General features: G+C 46.7%; 1 protein-coding gene across 5 annotated transcripts in view; it reads left to right on the forward strand.

The window, feature by feature from the left end:
* TRAM1 (translocation associated membrane protein 1) overlaps window positions 1-22,512 on the forward strand; it is a 118,282-nt gene that overhangs the window by 57,804 nt on the left and 37,966 nt on the right. For all 5 annotated transcript variants that reach the window (XM_033933416.1, XM_033933412.1, XM_033933411.1 and 2 more), the window contains 3 exons: window positions 1,823-1,907; window positions 15,842-15,912; window positions 15,998-16,102. In XM_033933416.1, coding sequence (XP_033789307.1) covers window positions 1,823-1,907; window positions 15,842-15,912; window positions 15,998-16,102 — 261 coding nt within the window. The remainder of the gene's footprint in view (window positions 1-1,822; window positions 1,908-15,841; window positions 15,913-15,997; window positions 16,103-22,512) is intronic.

Here is a 22,512-nt window from a genome sequence, read left to right on the forward strand (position 1 = left end):
GTATGACATTTCCATTTTTAGGCTGAGGCTAAATCTGCTTTTTTTCATATGACAGTATTAAGTTGAAACCCATGGTTTTATCACATGACTTTCAGATCGTTGTTGAAACAGTCATTCTTCTGAAGCTAGATTATTGCAATGCATTGTATTTAGGAATGATAACTATGAGAAGTAAAGCTTTACAAGTTGTTCAGAATGCTGCAACTCAGTTAATTTGTGGTGGAAGCAAGTTTGATCACATGACACCTTTTATTGTGACAGCTTCTTTGGCTGCCAGTAAAATACAGGATTGCTTATAAAGTTATTGTGTTGATTTTTAAAGCTCTACACCATGGTGTCCCGAATTGCCCTCTGAGATCAGAGGAGATGCTACGATTAATGAGTACATTATGCTAATCTAATCTAATCTAAACCTTAAGTTTATATACCGCATCATCTCCATGAGAATGGAGCTCGACACGGTTTACAAGAACTTAAAATAGTGGGTAGAGAAGAAGAAAAAGGATTACATGAACTTATGTGTAGAAGGGGGGAGAGAAAGGGGGGAAGGATAGAGCTACAATTTGCTGAAAAGCCAGGTTTTCAGTTGTTTGCGGAATAACTGAAGGGAGCTCAGGTTCCGCAGCGGGGTGGTGAGGTCGTTCCAAAGACCTGTGATTTTGAAGAGAAGGAATTTTCCCAGTTTGCCTGAATAGTGGATGCCACGTGGAGAGGGGAAGGCTAGTTTAAGCCTTTGGTCAGTTCTGGAGGAGTCGGGACTGGAGGAGTTGAAAGACAGTGGGATAAGAGGAGGCAGGATTCCATGAATGATCTTGAAAGCCAGGCAGGAACATTTGAAATGGATTCTGGAGATTATTGGGAGCCAGTGAAGTTTGGCAAGGAGTGGGGAGGCATGGTCAGACTTGCGTTTTGAGAAGATCAGTTTGGCTGCAGTATTCTGGATTAGCTGGAGTCTTAGAATACTTTTTTTTGATAGATTTAAGTAGATGGCGTTGCAGTAATCTAGTTTGGAGAGGATGATGGATTGGACAAGGATGGCAAAGTGTTGTTGGCTGAAGTAGGATCTAGCTTTCCTCAGCATGTGAAGGCTGAAAAAGCATGATTTTGCCAAGGAGTTGAGGTGGTCATTGAGGGAGAGAGAGGAATCGATAGTGATTATGCTAGAACAAGATCTATGATTTCCTGTTTCAGGGGTGACTTTGGTGGAATAATCTGACACTTAGTATAATTTCTGATATTCAACATTTAAAAAGGTGCTGAAGACTATTTATAGAGGCTTTTTTATGAAAGATGATTTGTGCTGATTATGAAGAGTGCATTTTTAAGTATGGTTTATTGTTGTCTTAAAATTAAGGATGTATTATGTAGACTTAATAGGTGTAAACAGAACACAAGTTTTTAAATAAATTAAATACTTGCACTTGGCCTATTAAATAATTTTGGATATTATTAAAAAAAAAAAAAAAAAAAAGTGTACCAACTCCAGCTTTAAAATAAAAACTTATTTCATATTCTTGTCCTGGATCTCAAGTACTGATAAATCTATAAGTTATAGTACTTTAGATCCATAACAAATAATTTAAATCCTAATATCAGGAGCTGAAGTCAGTCAGATTACAAAAAAATAGAGAGATCGGAATCAAAGGTTTACCACAGCTCAGCTTGTAAGGTATATTCCAGAAGTAATTCATGCTACTTTGTGTTGAGTTTGATTTATCTGTATGAAACATGGCAAAGAGTGTAAATATTGTTTTTCTAAGGTATAGTTTGAACATTCAGGGAGAAAGGCAAAGGATAATTTACTTTTTTTTTCTTTGTCCAGATTTCAGATGAAGTTTTTCTATGTTTCTCAGCTGGCATATTGGATACATGCTTTGCCAGAACTATATTTCCAGAAAACAAAAAAAGTAAGTAAATGTCAGTTATCCACTTGTAGTAGACTTGTGAAAACCAGGATGTCACTAGTATCTGAAAAGGGAGCAGGACAACCTTATCCCAGAATAGGAGTGTCTAAGAGTGAAGTAATGGTTAAATGTGAAATAGTATGCATATGAAAGGAAACCAAGTTTATCCTTTGCTATGTAAACATAGATTTATTTATGTATGTATTTATTTATCTTAAGTTATTTATATGCCGCCTGTCAATGGAGGTTATCTAAGCCAGTGTTCTTCAACCACTGGTCCGCAGAAAATTCCTGCAGGGTCGGCGAGATCGAGCTGAAATTTCCTGCCGGTTCTCACAGGGCCGGTGAGATCATGGGAACCTCTGACAGTGGCTTTCTCCCCTCCCAGCAGCTCTCGGTACTTGCCAGTGCAGCGATTCACTTTGGCAGCCTTGGGGCTTTTGTTGAGTTGCAGCCCACCTCTGATGATGCAACTTCCTCTTTCCTCAGAGGCGGCGTAACCCATCAAAAGACCCAAGGCTTCCTTAGTGAATCTCTGCGCTGGCAAGTACCGAGAGCTGCTGGGAGGGGAAAAAGCCACTGTTGGAGGCTGGGAAGCTGCTGGACAAGGGAAAATAAAGGAACAGCTGCTACTGGACCTGGAGGAAGGGAGAAGGAGAGATGCTGCTGGGAGGGGGAGGAGGGAAAGGAGGCTAGGAAGCTGCTGGACAAGGGAAAATAAAGGAACAGCTGCTCCTGGACCTGGAGGGAAAGAGAGATGCTGCTAGAAGGGGAGGAGGGAATGGGAAAGGAAGAGAGTTACTGCTGGACAGGGGGAGGAGGGAAGGGAGAAGGAAAAAAAGGAAGGAAACAGCTAGCAAGGAGATTAGAGGAGTTGAATGGGTCAGGGTGGAATGGAGAGATCAGATGAGGAAAAGGGGAGAGACAGGAATGAGAAAGTAGTGAGACTGATGCTGGGAAGGGGGTCCACAGAGAAATAAGCAGAGAGGGACAAAGTTGCTATATCTGGTGTAGGAGAAATAAAAATTAAGAGAGCAGTGAAGCTGGAATGAATCATGTAAAAAGGAGAGAGGGGGCGCAGGCTGGATGGAAAGGGGAGAGAGGCATAGAAAGAAGACGGATACCATATGGAAGGGGAGGAGGGCAGACAGTGGATTGAAGGGGCAGATGCTGGATTGAAGAGACAGAGAGGGCAGATGCTGGAAGGAAGAGGGTGACAAGAAGATGAAAGCAGAAACCAGAGACAACAAAAGGTAGAAAAAAATAATTTTATTTCTTGCCCTAGTTGCACTCCCCTAACACTATTCCTGTCATGTGTGACTGCAGTATTCTGTTAGCATGATATTTCTGTGTAGCATTCAGTAATAATTTGACTTATTCGGTTTTCTTGATAGTAGAGGGGATATATGTGACAGGGAGGGGAGACGGGATTTGTTGATCCTTGCTCTGTATGGAATCAGATGGTTTGCGGGGACTGAGCTCACGGAGACAGGGCGGAAATGGGGTTTTTAAATTTCAGTCTTAGTAGTTTGCAGGTCCACAAAGTAATTATTTTATTTCCGCTGGTCCATAGATATAAAACGGTTGAAGAACACTGATTTAGAAACATAGAAATTGACGGCAGAAAAGTGCCATAGCCCATCGAGTCTGCCCATACCAATGACCCATTCCTTGATTCTTACTCCCCTATAGATCCCACATGAATATCCCATTTTCTCTTAAAATCTGACACGCTGTTGGCCTCAATCACCTGCTGAGGCAGCTCGTTCCAATGATCGACCACCCTTTCAGTGAAGAAGTACTTCCTAACATCACCTTGAAATTTCCCTCCCCTGATTTTCAGCGAATGTCCTCTGGTTACAGTGGGCCCTGTAAGACTGAAGATATCATCTTTCACCTCTATACGCCCCGCCCGTGATATATTTAAAGGTCTCAATCATGTCCCCCCTCTCTCTTCGCTCCTCCAGTGAGTACATCCGTAGTTTTTTTAACCTTTCTTCATACGTGAGATCCCTGAGCCCCACGACCATCCTGGTAGCCATTCACTGAACCGACTCAACTCTCAACACATCTTTCCGGTAGTGTGGTCTCCAGAATTGAACACAATACTCGAGATGAGGTCTCACCATGGATCTGTACAGTGGCATTATGACTTCAGGTTTTCTGCTGACAAAACCTCTACGTATGCAGCCCATCATTTGTCTTGCCTTGGACGAAGCCTTTTCCACATGATTGGCAGCCTTCATATCATTGCTAATGATCACTCCTAAATCACGTTCCACCGTGGTCCTGGACAAGGTTTCACCATTTAGTGTGTAAGTTCTGTGTGGATTTTTTTTGCCTAGGTGCATTACTTTACATTTTTTTGTATTGAAGCCTAACTGCCAAGTTGATGACCACTGTTCCAGCTGCCGTAGGTCCTGCGTCATAAAGTCAGGCACACTGCTTTTGCCTACTATGTTGCATAGTTTGGCGGCGTCGGCAAACAGTGATACTTTTCCTCTAAGCCCTTAGGTCAAATCTCCTATGAATAGATTGAATAGAATCGGCCCTAAGACGGAACCCTGAGGTACTCCACTCATCACTGCTGACGTTTTGGAGGGGGTACCGTTTACCATCACCCTTTGAAGCCTACCATCTAGCCAATCCCTTACCCATGTAGTGAATGTATCCCCTAATCCCATCGATTTTAGTTTGTTCAACAGCCTGCGGTGTGGGACGCTATCAAAAGCTTTGCTGAAGTCCAAATATATCACGTCCAGGGACTCCCCGGCATCCAGATGACTGGTCACCCAGTCAAAGAAGTCAATCAGATTAGATTTAAGCAATTTATATTCAGGTACTCAAGCATTTTCCACCAAGAAATCCTGTAAATTCTAGAATACTCATGCTAGCCTCAAAAGGACTGGGACTTAAATGGTAACATGTTAGATATCTGCAGTTTTCAGTCGTTAACTTTGCCTACCTAAGAATTATTAAAAAAGGGATGGTTAACAAGACTAAGAATGTTATAATGCCCCTGTATCGCTTCATGGTGCGACCTCATCTGGAGTATTGTGTTCAATTCTGGTCTCCTTATCTCAAGAAAGATATAGTGGCGCTAGAAAAGGTTCAAAGAAGAGCAACCAAGATGGTAAAGGGGACGGAACTCCTCTCGTATGAGGAAAGACTAAAACGGTTAGGGCTTTTCAGCTTTGAAAAGAGACGGCTGAGGGGAGATATGATTGAAGTCTATAAAATCCTGAGTGGAGTAGAACTGGTACAGGTGGATCGATTTTTCACTTCGTCAAAAATTACAAAGACTAGGGGACACTCGATGAAATTACAGGGAAATACTTTTAAAACTAATAGGAGGAAAATAATTTTCACTTGGAGAATAGTTAAGCTCTGGAACGCGTTGCCAGAGGATGTGGATAGAGTAGCTGGTTTTAAGAAAGGTTTGGACAAGTTCCTGGAGGAAAAGTCCATAGTCTGTTATTGAGAAAGACACGGGGAAAGCCACTACTTGCCCTGTATCAGTAGCATGGAATATTGCTACACCTTGGGTTTTGGCCAGGTACTAGTGACTTGGATTGGCCACCATGAGAACGGGCTGCTGGGCTTGATGGACTGTTGGTCTGACCCAGTAAGGCTATTCTTATATTCTTTAGCACTCTCCAGACCAGTAGAGGTTAATCTTTACGAATGGGTATATATCCAATCATGACCAGCAGGTGGAGACTGAAAACAAAACTTTGGGACAGTATATACTATCCTCCCTTCTCTATTTCCCTCAGTCTTCTTTCAGTCTCCAGCAGGTGTTGATGTGATCTGTACCCATCTCCCTTGGTAGGGCTGTTGGAATTTGTTTAGGGGGTTTATAGTCCCTGTTTTTGGCCGGACCCTGTTTGGGGGTTTGTCTGACCTCGGGGGTGTTAAACCCGGCGGGTCTCGAGCGGGGTCCCTCCCCCCACTTCCTCCACCTCCCCACATTTTTTTAGAGGAGCCTCAGCAGTAAGCCTTGCCCCCTAAATCAAGCAAGGCATATTGCTTCGAGAGCCTGTGGAGTCTGTTCTGTAAAAAAAAAAAAAAAAAATCCTGAGGTAGTGTTGGTCTGGAGGGTTGTTTCCCTTTAAGAAAACTGTATTTTACTGTATTTTTTCAACTAACCGGCACTTTTTTATAGCTAGGTCGCGTATGGAGCAATGAGCACTTCTAAAGGGAAAAAGTGCTCATTGTGCTCCAGACGCGAGGCACTCGCGGCCGGCCTGTGCAAGCGGTGTTCAGGCCGGTGCGGTGGAGGAGCTCCGTCGGCAGCGGCTGCAGGCGCCCAGAGCTCCCCGCCGATGGTGCCTCGCGAGTCGGCAGGGAGCAGTGGGGAAGCCCTGTCTTCTCCATCCGCCCACGGAGGGATTCCCCGAGCCGCCGACGGTCGGGTTTTTGAGGATTCCCTCTCAGCTGATTTTTTGACAGCTGATGCTGGCTTGCCTGCTTTAGCGGCTGAGACTGTTCAGGTTTCTCAGCCGCTACAGGCTATGGAGGGAGCTTTTTTGGCGGGAAAGTCGCCATCTTCTCTGTATGGCCCCTCCATTTTGTCTTCCACCTCAGGTGACCTTCCCCCTGTTTTGTCCATGCAGGGGCAGGTTTCTGCTGGGTCCCCTGCTGTGGCAGGGAGTCCCTTGGGACCCTCGGGGGGGTTTTCTCCTGATTTCTTTTTTTCCTTATGCAGAGCCTATTTTCAGGCGGCTGGGGGTCCCGGTTGCACCCTGGGGGTTTCGGGGGGTGTGGGGTTTCCTCCGCGCTCCCTGCGGCTTTGCCTCTCTCGTCTGGTGTGGCATCCCCTCCGCCGCCTCCCTTGTCCAAGCGTCCGCGGGTGTCGTGGGACGAGGATTTGTGGTCGGAGGAACGTGTCGGTCTTGAGGAGGACCTGGACCCTTCTGAGGAATTCCAGGACCCTCTGGAGGGGACGGAAGCTGGCGGCGGGTTGTCGGGTTTCCCGTTCTCCGGTGAAGAGGCATCCGTGGTGCGCCTTTTTCAGAGAGATGAGCTGCCTGACCTTATTCAACAGGTTTCTTCGGTTTTGCGTTTTGAGGACGCGCCGCCGGAGACTCCGCGTGTGGGGGACCCTCTGTTACGGGGGATCCGTTCAGTTTCCCGCTCTTTTCCTATGCATCAGGATATTCGGGATATTATTCTAGAACAGTGGAAAACGCCGGAGACGCCGTTTCGGCTGGCGCGCAGCATGGCTCGCCTGTATCCCATTCCAGAAGGGGATCGGGCTACGTTAGCTTCGCCAGTCGTTGATGCGGTGGTCTCGGCAATTTCCAAGCGGCATACCGTGCCTGTTGAGGGCGGTTCTGCCTTGCGGGACTCCGAGGAGCGCAAGTTGGAGAACATCCTTAAGCAAAATTTTCAGGTCTCTGCCTTTGGGGTCCAGGCGGCTATTTGTGGGGGACTGGTCGCTCGCGCCGTGTTTCGGTGGGCGGAGCGTGTCCTGGATCGGGAGTCTGATGACTGGTCTCTGGTGGATCAGGAGGTAGCGAAGATTGAGATGGCTGCCTCATTCCTCTCAGATGCTCTATATGACTTGGTGCGGATCTCAGCTAAGTCTATGGCTTTTGGCGTGGCCGCAAGGCGTGTTTTGTGGCTGCGCGCTTGGGCGGCGGATGCTGCGTCCAAAGCTAAGCTTACTAAATTTCCCTTTCGGGGGTCGTTTTTATTTGGGGAGGAATTGGATAAGTTGATTCAGACTCTGTCGGACTCGAAAGTGCCCCGTCTGCCGGAGGACCGTGCCCGCCCTGCGTCTAGGGGTGGTGCGGCCCGGGGGCGTTTGTGGGAATTTCGCAAGTATCGCCCTGGGCGTGGGGCTGCTTCTTTCCAGTCTCCGGGGTTTTCCCGGGGTCGGTTCTTCCAGCGCATGCAGCCCTTTTGGGGGACCCATCGGGGGGCAGGGAATCCCTCCGCCGGTTCCCCCGCTTCCCGTCCTGCACAATGACGCCTTGCCGGCGCCCCCTTTGGTTCCAGTGGGGGCCCGGCTGCGCGACTTTTTCCCCAAATGGGCCGAGATCACGTCCGATCAGTGGGTCCTGGAGGTGGTGCGGGACGGTTATGCCCTGGAGTTCGCCCGCTCTCTGCCAGACCTTTTCCTCGCCTCTCCATGTCAGACTCTTCGGAAGACGCAGGCTTTTCGTCAGACCCTTCAGCGCTTGGTAGATCTCAAGGCAGTGGTTCCGGTGCCCCCTTCGGAGTGGGGCACCGGCAGGTACTCCATTTACTTTGTGGTGCCCAAGAAGGAGGGGACTTTTCGGCCCATCCTCGATTTGAAAGGGGTCAACAGGGCTCTCAAGATTCCCTCTTTCCGTATGGAAACTCTGCGGTCGGTCATTCTGGCGGTTCAGCCGGGGGAGTTTCTCACTTCTCTCGATCTGACGGAGGCCTACTTGCATGTTCCTATTCGGGCCTCTCATCAGCGTTTCCTGCGCTTTGCGATCTTGGGTCAGCACTATCAGTTCTGTGCGCTTCCCTTTGGGCTGGCCACGGCTCTCCGGACGTTCACCAAGGTGATGGTGGTCGTCGCGGCAGCCTTGCGGTCGGAGGGCATCCTGGTACACCCCTACCTGGACGACTGGTTAATTCGGGCAAAATCGTTGCAGGAAAGCTCCCGGGTTACGGCTCGGGTGGTGGAGTTTCTCCGGTCGCTGGGCTGGGTGGTCAACCTTTCCAAGAGCCGGTTGGTCCCGGCTCAGCATCTGGAGTACCTGGGGGTTCTGTTCGACACCTCCTTGGGGAAGGTCTTCCTCCCAGAGGCCTGGGTGAGCAAATTGCAATCTCAGATTCGCCTGCTTTTGGCGTCCCGGTGTCCTCGGGCGCGAGATTTCCTCCGGGTCTTGGGGTCGATGGCGGCGTCCCTGGACGTGGTGAGGTGGGCGCGGGCCCACATGTGTCCTCTCCAGTATGCTCTGCTCCGGAGGTGGTCTCCCCAGAGGCACGGGATGGATGTTCCGGTTCCCCTGCGAGGTTTGGCGCGTTGCAGTCTGCGTTGGTGGCTCCAGACCCCTCACCTAGTTCAGGGGGTGGGTCTGGATCTTCCGCAGTGGACGGTGCTCCTTACGAATGCGAGTCTCCTGGGTTGGGGGGCTCAGTGTTTGGGTCACTCAGCTCAGGGTACCTGGTCCACGGAGGAGGCCTCCTGGTCGATCAACGTGTTGGAGACCAGAGCGGTCCGGCTGGCGCTGTTGGCTTTCCACTCCCTTTTGTTGGGCAAGTCGGTCAGAGTCCTGTCGGACAATGCCACGGCGGTGGCTTATGTCAATCGTCAGGGGGGCACCAAGAGCACTCAGGTGGCGCAGGAGGCGGCTCGGCTCATGGTTTGGGCGGAGTCACATCTTCTGGACCTCTCGGCCTCTCACATAGCCGGGGTAGAAAATGTTCAGGCGGACTTCCTCAGTCGTCACTTCTTGGATCCAGGAGAGTGGTGTCTCGGCGCCGTGGCGTTTCAGTTGATAGTGCAGGCTTGGGGGCAGCCCCTGATGGATCTGATGGCCACAAGTGGCAACGCCAAAGTGCCCCGCTTCTTCAGTCGTCGCAGGGACGGTCTGGCCAAGGGTCTGGATGCTCTGGTCCAACCGTGGCCAACGGAGGGGCTGTTGTATGTGTTCCCTCCTTGGCCATTAGTGGGCAGAGTACTGCTTCGCATTGTTCGCCATCCGGGGCTGGTGGTTTTGGTGGCTCCGGATTGGCCTCGTCGTCCGTGGTATGCGGATCTGGTGAAGCATCTGGTGGCGGATCCTCTTCCTCTGCCTCTCGTGTGCGATCTTCTGACGCAGGGTCCCATTCCCATGTTCGACCCGTCTCCCTTTTGTCTTACGGCTTGGCTCTTGAAAGGGGCCGCCTTAGTAAGAAGGGATATTCAGATAAGGTGATCTCTACACTTTTGGGGTCCCGGAGGCTTTCTACCTCTCGGGCTTATGTGCGGGTTTGGCGTCTTTTTGAGGAATGGTGCCGGGCGCGGGGAGTGGTCTCTTTTCGCGCTTCCCTGCCTAACATTCTAGAGTTCTTGCAGGATGGCCTGGATAGAGGCCTGGCTTGGTCTTCTCTCCGGGTTCAACTGGCGGCCCTGTCGGCTTTTCGGGGGCTGGTGACAGGTCAGCGTTTGTCGGCCATTCCTGATGTAATTCGCTTTCTTCGGGCGGCCAAGTTGCTCAGGCCTCCCATACGGCCCTCGATTCCCTCTTGGGATCTCAATCTGGTTCTCTCGGTTTTGGTGCGCCCGCCTTTCGAGCCGTTGGAGGGCTGTTCTTTGAAGGACCTTACTCTGAAGTCGGTCTTTTTGGTGGCCATTACTTCCGCTAGGCGTGTTTCTGAGCTACAGGCTTTCTCTTGTAGGGCTCCCTTCTTGGAATTTTCGAGGGAGCGGGTTGTTTTGCGGCCTGTTCCTTCTTTTCTGCCGAAAGTAGTTTCTCCTTTTCATGTCAATCAATCGGTGGTCCTCCCGGTCTTGGGTAGTCGGGAGGGCTCTTCTGAGCAACGGCAGCTGCGCAAGTTGGATGTCGGTCGGGTCCTCCGCGCTTATGTGCAGCGGACCCGGGAATTTCGGAGCTCCGATCATCTCTTTGTCCTTCTGGCGGGTCCTCGTCAGGGGGCTGGCGCTTCTAAGGCTACTATTGCGCGCTGGATCAAGGAGACGATTGCTTCCGCTTATCTTCTGAGTCAGAAGCCGGTTCCGGAGTTTCTCAAGGCTCATTCCTCTCGGGGTCAGGCGGCTTCTTGGGCTGAGTCGTCGCTCGTGCCTCCGGTGGATATTTGTAAGGCTGCGGTTTGGTCCTCCTTGCATTCATTTGTTAGACATTATCGGGTAGATGTTCAGGCGCGTCGGGACGCGGTGTTCGGTGAGCGTGTTCTGGTATCGGCCCTTCGGGGGTCCCGCCCGTGAGAGGGACTGCTTTGGTACGTCCCATTCGTAAAGATTAACCTCTACTGGTCTGGAGAGTGCTAAAGAAGGAGAAATTAGGTTCTTACCTGCTAATTTACTTTCTTTTAGCTTCTCCAGACCAGTAGAGGTCCCCACCCTGTCTGTTGTTGTTGTTGTTGGGGCTGTTTCGCGGGCAGTTTTTGTTTTTTGCTGCGGGTTCTAGTATTTTTCTAGGGCCGGGGAGAATTAAAGAACAGCGGCTGTGGCTCGGCTGGCTTAGCTGGCGAGCTGTGGGGACATTTTCCTTCGGGTATTTCTCCTCTGCATTTTCCAACAGCATTTGGGTATGTTATTTGTTACTCCTGTTCGGAGTATTGTTTTCTTTCTGTTTTCCAGTTCTTGGTTCTGCTTGGCTATTCGGCAGACTGAGGGAAATAGAGAAGGGAGGATAGTATATACTGTCCCAAAGTTTTGTTTTCAGTCTCCACCTGCTGGTCATGATTGGATATATACCCATTCGTAAAGATTAACCTCTACTGGTCTGGAGAAGCTAAAAGAAAGTAAATTAGCAGGTAAGAACCTAATTTCTCCTTCTTAATGAGTGGCAGCTGGTGAATGTAGAATATATACTTGGGAGTAAGTCAAAGAATTTATGGCCAAAAACTGAACATAAAAACTTATATTTAGTAAATGTGTAATACTGTCACCTCTCCTTTTCTACTTTCCCCTGAATGTCCTATCTCTCCTTCCCTCCGCAGATCAGCACAACAGATGCTGTATTTACTGGTACTTTCAGCAATGTTGCCACATTGTTTTCCGTCTTCCCTCGTGCTGAAACCCAGCACTGCAAATGCACAGGCAAGTCTCGTGGCCTTCAGAGTAAGGGAGCATTGGACATAGTGTGGCAGCACTGCTGAAAGTACCAATAAATAGAGCCTGCTCTGCACAAGTATTTCACAAGTCAGTAATAAATTGCGATTGTGATACTGTATGTCTGAAAGGTACAACTTCTGCGTCTCTGCTTCATATTCATTAAAGGGCAGTCTGACTGCATACTGAGAGAAAACTTAAGACCCAAACCTAGCTGATGAATTGTCGCTCTCTCTTTTAACTGATTCAGCTGTGAGCAAAAGGAAGCAAAGCTTATTCCAGTGCAATAGGTATGTCATTCTGACCAAGCAGAGTATCTCCCCATGGCTGTGAGCCTGTGCAAGAGGAATCCACTCCAGATTTTTTTCTATAGCTCTCCTACCTCACTGAGAGCTCTACTGCCATCTAAAGTTTTTCCTTTCTACACGTGAGCCAGAAGGAATGTTTCTGTTCTGCTCTTCTTTTATTCAAGTTCTTTTTGGATTTCTTTGGTTTTTCGGTGCTTGGAGCTTCCCTGTTTGTGGGTCTAGCTCTGCCTGCATAGAGAGGAAGCAGACTGTTCTGCTCTGTAACTTAGAAACAGGAATATGTAAGAAAACAACCTTAGAGAATCCCTTGTGGTACCTGTTGGCCAGCCTGCAATGCCTCACCTACTGCTTGGCAGGGGTTTGTGCACAGGTTATCAAGCATCCGTAGGAGACTCAGCGGTATCTTGCATGGTGTCAGCTATAGTTTTTGCATCCCCCTTCTAGTTGCACATCCGTCAGTCCACAGGAGTGGGGGCTCAGTCAGACGCTGTGTCCAACTGGCAGCCCAAAGATCAGCATTGGAGGATACATTCTGGGTGAGGTAGTGATTCTTCCTTTCCAGCTATTGTTCTGAGCTAAGGCAGGCTGCAGTACATTGCCAGCACAGGTCACAGTGAATAATAAGGCTGTTACAGCCTGCGACGTGAAGCAGGAGGAGGAGGTGTCTGAAAATCAAATTTTCACTGTTAAATACTTGTTCCCCTATGGTCCTCCTCCTAAAAAAAATCCTAAATTCTCTGGGTTTTTATTTTTATTTAGTGGTTTTTTGTGCCAAAATCCTGAGAGCAGCCATCTTAGATTTTAGTGAATTTTTTTTTCTCCCAAAAACTTTCTTAAATTTTCCTATTACACACTACCTTTCTCCATTAGAACTCTTAAGAATGTATATGAGGGAGATATTGCAGTATTCTAATGTGGAAACTTTTGAACCGGATAACCTCTATCACATCCCAAGAGCTGCTAAGGAAATAGCAGAGGAAGGTGAAATGGATAGTTTGAATGTATCGCAGTTTCTTGAATATTCAAAAGACATAATAAATAAACAGCTAACACTTCTGGTGGCTTTCAAGACAGAGTTAGAGAAACGGGCTATTTAGAAGTTATATTTTGTGAAAAAGCAAGACCTGTTTTGTGGCCAACCGCGGTAATAATTTTTCTTGATGTCTCTAGACAGACTCAGTTTAAAAGGAAGCAGTTCCTACTTCTAAAGTCTTAAAGGTTTTGGCAGTTGGAACGACCTTCTTTTTAAAATTTCCATGTAAGTGCGTTATCTCATATGCAAGTGATAAATATGTTTTTAGATTCAGTCCAGTTGGAAGATTTTATTAAGGATAAACCTTTGTTGAAAGTTTAAGCTTTCATTTTTAAGTTTAGGAGGATGTTTTGTAACATAGTAAAGTAAGCCACAATTTATGCCTGTCAATGATGGTAGTGTATAAATAGATTTAATTTCCTAGATTGGCGACCACTATAATGTGGACTAGATCACTGATGATTTATTACTTATACTTATTTTAAGTGTATCTGTATATACTGAAGTTCTGTTGATATTCATGAATATTTGTTATTTAATTGTAATGAATAAGATAAATAAAGAATTTAAAAAAATAAATAATAAAATGGACCGTTTGTGGCTTGCCTTAGCGAGATTAGAAGAGGCTCATGGTCAAAAACATCAGCTGGGAAATAGCAGTGCCAAGATAAAAACAAACGAAACCTGCTGTGCAGAAGGGGAAACCCCCTCCCCCCCAACAACGTGACAAGCTGAAAATGTAAAGAATGAGACTGTATGTAAAATGGTGAAATGTTTAGGAGAAAGGAGAGCTAAAATGTATAAAAATGTGCAGAGTGTGGGGAAGACCAGCCTCTAAGGCTTCAATATCAAAATGGGGGGAGAATATGGCACAGTGTTTAAAGCTACAGCCTCCCTGAGGTTCAAGCCCAAGCTACTCCTTGTGACCCATGGCAAGTCTCTTTTTTTTTTTTATTTCTTTATTCTTTTTCAAACTTACATCAAGTGCACAAAAAGAACAACTTGAAATACTATTATATAACACTTGAACATCATACATTATATTCTTAATATGTAAATTAATTAAAACCCCTCCCCCTCCCATCTTTCTATACAATCATTAAAACTATCATATTCCTTCAAAATTTCAATTTCGCTACATCTTCTCTTCCAATCCCCCCACCCACCTATGTATATTATCAAAGAAAAGATGGCAAGTCTCTTAATCCCCCCAGGTACATGAGATAGATTGTGAGCCTACCGGAACAGATAGATGGGGAAAAATGTTTCGAGTACCTAAAATTCATGTAAACTGTTTTGAGCTCCCTGGAGAGAATGGTATAGAAAAATACATTAATTACTCAAAATATCAATATTTAGAGTACAGTGCTAAGAGATTGTGAATTCCTAGGTAATCTGAATTTCAGCAGTTTATAGACAAGACATGCTTAGATTGTAATCTGAACCCTGATGGAGGGAAAGAAGAGAACTCAAATTATCTGCATAAAAATGTTTCTGCAACAATAACTAAGGCCTTCTTTTACAAAGCCACGTTAGACTTTTTTTTATTGCCAGCCACGGCAGTATTAGCTCAGACGCTCAGAATACTTGAGAATGTCGAGCTAATATCACCACAGCCGGTGATTAAAAAAAAAAAAAAGCCTAAAACAGCTTCGTAAAAGGGTATATGAACTTTTAATTCAGCAACTAGTGGCATCTCTTTGAGCAGTAATGCTAAATGTTTCCTATAATTATCTTGAAGTTGAAGTAGTTTTGTGTGAATAAATGGGCCAAAAATCAAGGGCAATGTGAGAGACCAATACCAAATTAGAGGAAATGATTATTGTTACTCAAGGATTTGCTTCCAATTAATAAACGATTCATGGTTTCATATACCATGGAGGCAGAGGAAAGAGGCTGCCAAAATATTTAAGGTCTCTATCAAAAGTCTTATGAAATGAGACTCAAGGACCAATGACCTCTAGGGACTGGAGAAGTGGTAAACTTCAAATACCTAAAAGATCTTGGTGCAAAAGAGTGAATACTTCCAACAATGGTTTTCAGACCTGTCTTGGGAATCTTCAGCCAATGAAATGTTCAGGATCTTTACAATAAATATGCATGAAACAGATTGCATATATGGCCTTCATTGGAAACCAGTGAGTGGAGTAGAACGGGTACAAGTAGATTGATGATTCACTCTGTCAAAAATTACAAAGACTAGGAGACATTTGATGAAGTTACAGGGAAATACTTTTAAAACCAATAGGAGGATAGTTAAGCTCTGGAACGCATTGCCAGAGGATGTGGTAAGAGTAGATAATGTAGCTGGTTTTAAGAAAGGTTTGGACAAGTTCCTGGAGTAAAAGTCCATAGTCTGTTATTGAGAAAAACATGGGGGGAATCACTGCTTGCCCTGGATCGGTAACATGGACTGTTGCTACTCTTTGGGTTTTGGCTAGGTACTTGGATTGGCTACCATGAGAATGGGCTATTGGGCTTGATGGACCATTGATTTGACCCAGTAAGGCTATTTTTATGTTCTAACTTAGGAGTAATATCAAGAAGTATGTTTTCATAGAAAGGGTAGTGGATGAATCGAATAACCTCCCAGAGGGAAGATGTAGAAAGGAAAAGTCAGCCAAGGTTTGTATTAATACACCAAAATAAAATTGGATAGACTAGTTGAACATAATTTCTACCTGTCTTCCCTTTCTCTGTTTTTGTTTGACCTTAGTCCACAAATGGAGGTTGATTTTGTGTAATTAAAAAAAAAAAAAAAGCGCTATTCTGGCCCTGAGCATTTTGGAAATTCATCCAAAAGTATTCATTGATTGCTGTGTGTCTCTTTTAATAGGAAGATATTCCACGCCAGCTCATCTACATTGGGCTCTACTTGTTTCATGTTGCTGGTGCTTACGTATTGAAGTAAGTCAGTTTCACGCCATTTTTTGCAAAGAAATTCACTATAAATTTTGTCAAATAGCCACCTAATTGCTTTTTATTTTTTTAGCCTGAACCGCCTTGGCCTTGTGCTTCTGGTACTGCATTACTTTGTTGAATTCCTATTCCATATATCCCGCCTATTTTACTTCAGCAATGAAAACTATCAGAAGGGGTAAGTGCTATAGCTCTCTGTGAACCGAACCACCTGTGCTGCCTCTGCATCTTGTCACCTGCAGAGTGTGTGCACTAATTAGGGCTTGATATGAGCATCCAAGGGTCCCAAAGTTTGTGCTCAACCATTCAGATCCGGCATTGATAGAGCTTCATTTTTCATCTCAGTCCTGGGGTCTGATTAACAACTTGAACACTTAAAATTGTCAGTTTGTGCTTTTTTGTTTGTACAGTAGCTTGTTTTCTTTAGACTCGTAGGTGCCCTTTGACAAAATCCCCCCACCCCACCTGCCTTTTTAAGGAATTCTTCTGAGTTCATACTCTGTGCTATATTTGTGTGTGTGTATGTGTGTGTGTGTGTATATGTACCTCTTTTTTATAAAGTCACTACTATGGATCTGGGCACTATCTTTTTCTTCTTTGTTTCCATCTCTTTTTGCTTCACTGTGATTTCTTCTAACTCAGTAGCTTTACATATCTTTCAGTACTGTTGCGGTTACACAGGAGTCCATACTTGAGCTTTTGATTCCCATTTCCTGCAAACTGCAGAAGAATATCCCTATAAGAACTTGAGAACTCTTCCCCTTCTGCAGTGGAGCAGCACACCCTCCTCGGTTATTCCTTCTGCAAACAAACTCAGAAGGTGTGTTTTCCTCTGTTCGCTCTTTGTTTTCAGTGGTTTTCCTGCCAGATTTTTGAAGTACTTCGTCACTTCAGTGCTCGGAGGTCCCCTGCTCAGGCATATTCCACTGAGGAAAGTATGGAGTCCTGCGTGGGAGGAGTGCTGTTCCTAGGCCAGTCTCTTGAGAACCTGTGGAGCCTGCCTGCTTTGGCTCACTTCAAGAGATCAGGTTCCATCCCCCTGGGAGTGGCACCTGCATATTTGGTCAGAGGTTTGTGCACAGGATGTGTGGCCCCCTGAGTAAGAACCCTAAGGGTATCAGGGAGCCAGACGCGTAATTTCTCTTCCCCCGCGCACCCTTCGGGGGTGGGAGTCAATGGCCAGCAGCCAGATTTCCTTCAACGGTTGAGGTCTGAGCAGTTTCTGAGGCAGAAATCCCTTCCCTGCAGTCAAATTGATTCAGACAAATAGGCACTGAAGTCAGCAAGTAGTCCCATTATTCCCTATGGGGAACATTGGGGGAGGTCTAAAATTTGCAGTTTTAATGGTTTTTGGTGTTAGTACTCGAGTACCTCTTCTTTAAAACCCTAAAATCGCTATTTTTATTTTTGCATTTAGCTCCAACACTTGCACACTCCAATGGGAACCACTTGCCCTGGAAAGGTCATCCACAAAAGAGGATCCCCCCTTCCCCCCCAGCCACTGAGGCTGTTGTCGGTCATGAGATGCATCCATGTGTTGATTTAGAGCAGCATTCCCTTTGTCAAGTTCTCTACTTGGGAGTCACTAATGCAGGCTGCGCTTTGCCTCCTCAGTCAGAGTGCCACTTCACTCTCTTGGTCAACTGTCTCGGCTTTTCCCTTCTTCCTAGTTTAAAAACTTCTCAACTTCCCTCTTGATGTTGCTTGCAAGTAGCCTCGGTCCGTCTCTGCTGAGGTGGAGTCTGTCCTTCCTGAATAGCTTGCTCTTCCCCAGAACATCGTCCAGTTGCGCACGAAGGGGAATCCTTCTTCCTCAAACCAGCACCACATCACTACTTGCAGCTCCATCTGACTCTTCTCATCTGCCCTTACTGGCAGGAACTTCAAGAATGCTATCCTCTGCGTTCTGGTCTTCAGCTTCTTTCTTAGCATCCGGAACTAGTCCTTCAGTACTTCTCTGCTTTGTAGTACCAGTTGCTCACGTTGTTTGTCCCTACATGGATCACCACCGCCGTATCTTCTTCTTCCACACTGTCGACGATCCTGTCAATGCGGTTCACTATGTCTTCTACCTTGGCTCCCGTTAGGCAGGTCACTAGTCGATCCAGTCTTCCTCCTGCTATGTGGCTTTCAACTTGTCTGATGATAGTCCCCCACGACGATTGCTGTCCTCTCTATCTTCTCTTGATTCTTCAGCCGCAGGTCCGTGTCCCTGGTATATGCCCATCTCTCCAACCGTAAGTCCGTATCCTTCGTTCCTATCCATTTCCTCTCATCCTGGTGTTTGTCTTCTTGTGGGTTCCCTCCAGATCTTGCTGCTGTGTCCCCCATTTCCTCCTGGTGGCTGTCCGTCTGGTGGTCCACACTCTCTGTAGGCATATCCCGGCAGTTCCACTGTAGCTGATATTTTTTCACAGCCTCCCTGTAGGCCTCTTCTATGAAGTTCTCCAGCTCCCGGACTTCTTCCTCAATGGTGTCCTCCATCTTGATGATCTCTGTCTTCTTCCTCCACTGCTTGAAGTGCCTCCAGTTCCAGTATTCTGCCCTCCAGGAGTCTGACTTGCTTCTTCAGGCTTTCCAGTTCTCCGCATCGAGCACATACATAAGACTGCCTCCCAGAAGAGAGATAGTCATACATATGGCAGACGGTGCAGAAAACTGGGTATCTCAACATCCTACTTCTGTCTACTGCTTCCATTGCTGCCCGCTTGCCGGTCTCCTGTGGATGTCTTCTGTGCCTGCTGATGTCTTCAGTGCCTCCTGTGTTATCCTGGTTATGTCCTCAGTGTCCGCCTGGTTGTGTGTCCTTTGTGCCTGCTTTGTCCTTTGTGCCTGCTGTGGCTGTCCTCTATGCCTGTTGTGTCCTCTACACCTGTTGTGTCCTCTGTGTCTGCCTGGTTGTGTGCCTCTGTACCTGCTAGGTCTGCCTGGTTGGATGTCCTCTGCTCTTCTTCTGTGGTTTCCCTCTGCTCTTCTTTAGTGGTGGCTCGTCCCTTCTCGAGCTAGGGGAGTGGGCGACGAGATGGTAGATGAAGTTCAATGTAGAGAAATGTAAAGTATTGCACGTAGGAAGCAAAAACCCGAGGTACAGCTATACAATGGAAGGGATGTTATTGAGTGAGAGAACCCAAGAAAGGGACTTGGGGGTAATAGTGGATAAGACAATGAAGCCGTTGGCACAGTGCGCAGCGGCCGCAAAGAGAGCGAATAGAATGCTAGGTATAATCAAGAAGGGTATTACAACCAGAACGAAAGAAGTTATCCTACGTTGTATCTGGCGATGGTGCATCCGCATCTGGAGTACTGCGTCCAATATTGGTCGCCGTACCTTAAGAAGCATATGGCGATACTCGAGAGGGTTCAGAGGAGAGCGATGTGTTTGATAAAAGGTATGGAAAACCTTTCATACACTGAGAGATTGGAGAAACTTGGGCTCTCTTCCCTGGAGAAGAGGAGAATTAGAGGGGATATGATAGAGACTTACAAGATCATGAAGGGCATAGAGAAAGTGGAGAGGGATAGATTCTTCAAACTTTCGAAAGCCACAAGAACAAGAGGGCATTCGGCAAAGTTGAAAGGGGACAGATTCAAAACCAATGCTAGGAAGTTTTTCTTCACCCAACGGGTGGTGGACACCTGGAATGCGCTACCAGAGGGCGTGATAGGACAGAGTACGGTATTAGAGTTCAAGAAGGGATTGGACAATTTTCTGGAGGAAAAGGGGATAGAGGGGTATAGATTGAGGACTACTACACAGATCCTGGACCTGTTGGGCTGCTGCGCGAGCAGACTTCTGAGCACGATGGACCTCTGGTCTGACCCAGCAGAGGCAGTTCTTATGTTCGCAAAGGGGGAGCTTCGGATCTGTTGCGGGTGATGTCAGGGGGTGGGCAGAGCTACATCTCGCCACAGCCCCTCACCCTCTGCCTCCTCTTCTCTCCCTTCTGCCTTTCTCCTCGGCCCGACTTCTGCCTGCCTGCCCCAATCTCAAGGCAAGCTGGATCTGTGCACCGTTGGTCCCTCCCCTTTTAAGGGGGAGCTTCGGATCTGCTGCGGGTGACGTCAGGGGGTGGATGGGTCTATCTCTCGCCGCAGCCTCTCACCCTCTGCCTCCTCTTCTCTCCCTTCTGCCTCCTTTGTCCGACTCCTCCTCTTCTCTCCCTTCTGCATCTCTCCTCGGCCCGACTTCTGCCTGCCTGCCCGAATCTCAAGGCAAGCTGGATCTGTGTGCCGTTGGCCCCTCCCCTTTTAAGGGGGAGCTTCAGATCTGCTGCGTGTGGGCAGAGCTACCTCTCGCCGCAGCACATCACCCTCTGCCTCCTCTTCTCCCTTCTGCCTCTCTCCTCGGCCCGACTTCTCAAGGCAAGCTGGTTCTCAAGGCAAGCTAGATCATAGATAGAAGATAGAAGGATAGGAGATAGAAAAATGTTCCCGAGATGTTTAGCTGTCGAATAGTGACTTGGATGGGAGGCATCAAAAAGAAGAGTTTTAAGTTTCTTCTGGAATTAGGTTTTCTTCTGACAAGTTTCTGTGAGGTCGTTCCAGGTTTTCACTCCCAAGAAGGTGAGCATTGATTGGAATATTCGTTTGTACTTGAGATTTTTTTTGTAGAGGGGAGGTTAAGATGTATCCTTTTGAGATTTCTGCATGAGGTGAATGAGTGGTTCAGCAGAGTTTCCATAAGAGTATGTGCTGTATGATGCATGATGTTTTGAATTTTATTTTTGAAGTTCTTTGAGGTAAGCGGAGACTAAGTCGTATCTTTTCAGATTAAATATGAGTCTTATAGCAATGTTTTGGATGAGCTGCATTTTGTGGATGAGGATGGCATTGATTCCCATGTAGATAGAATTACAATAATCTAGCTGGGGCAGGATTGTCACCTGTACTATTAAGGCAAAATAGTGTTGGTGAAAATAAGGTCGGATGAGCCTTAGTCGTTTCATGGTAAAGAGGTACTTCTTCCAGTACACCGACGAAAGTATGCAGGAGATTGGCGCGCCGACATCTGTGCACAGGGCCAATGTGTGCCACTGGTTCTGCCGCTTTCACGCCTTAGTGGTAACGTTCTGGTCGCACTCCCGTTAGGGGGGGTTGGGAGGGGGGAAACCACACACACACACCCTCGTACACTGAAAATTTCCGTCCTCTCGCTGTTCCCCCACACACACACACACCCTCCCCCCAGGGGAACCGCGAGCAGTTCTAAGTGTAGTGGGGGGTTCCCCCCTTCAGAATGCTAACAGTAAGGCATGAAAGCAGCGGAACCAGCTGCGCTAATTGGTCCTGCGCACAGATGTCTGATGCGCTTTTGACGTGCCATCCTTCTTCCAGAGGTGGGAGATTTGTAGTTCCATTGTTAGCATGGAATCATGCCTAGGAGTTTGGAGGTTTTGTTTATTGTGAAGGTGTTTATTGGAGAGTGATACTAGTTGGTGTAGATCAGTGGTCTCAAAACTCACAGCCCAGGGCCACATGCAGCCCGCAAGGTACTTTTTGAGGCCCTTGTTATGTTTATCATAATCACAAAAGTAAAGTAAAAAGTTTCTTAATCATATGTCTCTTTAGCTATGAATTACAATATTATTCTTAAGACATAGCCAAAAGGAAAGATTTATAAACTATAAAGAGGTTTACCTCATGCAAAATTGTCATTTCTTTAACTATTTTTTTCTGAGGTCCTCCAAGTACCTACAAATCCAAAATATGGCCCTGCAAAAGGTTTGAATTAGAGACCATTGGTATAGACTGTTTCACAGTGTGAAAGTAGAGAATCTTTGTTTTGGATATAGTTAGCTTCAGTTTGTGTCTAGTTGCCCAGGTTTGAATTAAGAACATAAGAATTGCCGCTGCTGGGTCAAACTAGTGGTCCATCGCGCCCAGCAGTCCGCTCAATTGGTGGCCCCCAGGTCAAAGACCTGTGCTCTAACCAAGACTAGCCCTACCTGCGTTCGTTCCAGTTCAGCAGGAGCTTGTCCAACCTTGTCTTGAATCCCTGAAGTGTGTTTCCCTTATAACAGACTCCGGAAGAGCATTCCAGTTCTCCACCACTCTCTGGGTGAAGAAGAACTTCCTTACGTTCGTATGGAATCTATCCCCTTTTAACTTCAGAGAGTGCCCTCTCGTTCTCTCTACCTTGGAGAGGATGAACAACCTGCCTTTATCTACTAAGTCTATTCCCTTCATTATCTTGAATGTTTTGATCATGTCTCCTCTCAGCCTCCTCTTTTCAAGGGAGAACAGGCCCAGCTTCCCTAATCTCTCACTGTATGGCAACTCCTCCAACCCCTTAACCATTTTAGTCGCTGTTCTCTGGACTCTTTCAAGTAATAATAATAATAACTTTATTTTTGTACCGCAATACCACAAAACAATTCAGAGTGGTTTACAGGAGAAGAGACTGTATATTTACAGCGAAGATGCAGAGTCTGATTAACCAGGGTAAAGTAACCCGTAACAGTAACAATTAAAATTAGAAAGTAAGATAGGTACTTAGGTACCGTGTCCTTCTTCATGTACGGCAACCAGTGCTGGACACAGTATTCCAGGTGAGGGCGTAACATAGCCCAGTACAGCGGCATGATAACC

This window comes from Geotrypetes seraphini, chromosome 2 (assembly GCF_902459505.1).
Source record: "Geotrypetes seraphini chromosome 2, aGeoSer1.1, whole genome shotgun sequence".
NCBI lineage: Eukaryota > Metazoa > Chordata > Amphibia > Gymnophiona > Dermophiidae > Geotrypetes > Geotrypetes seraphini.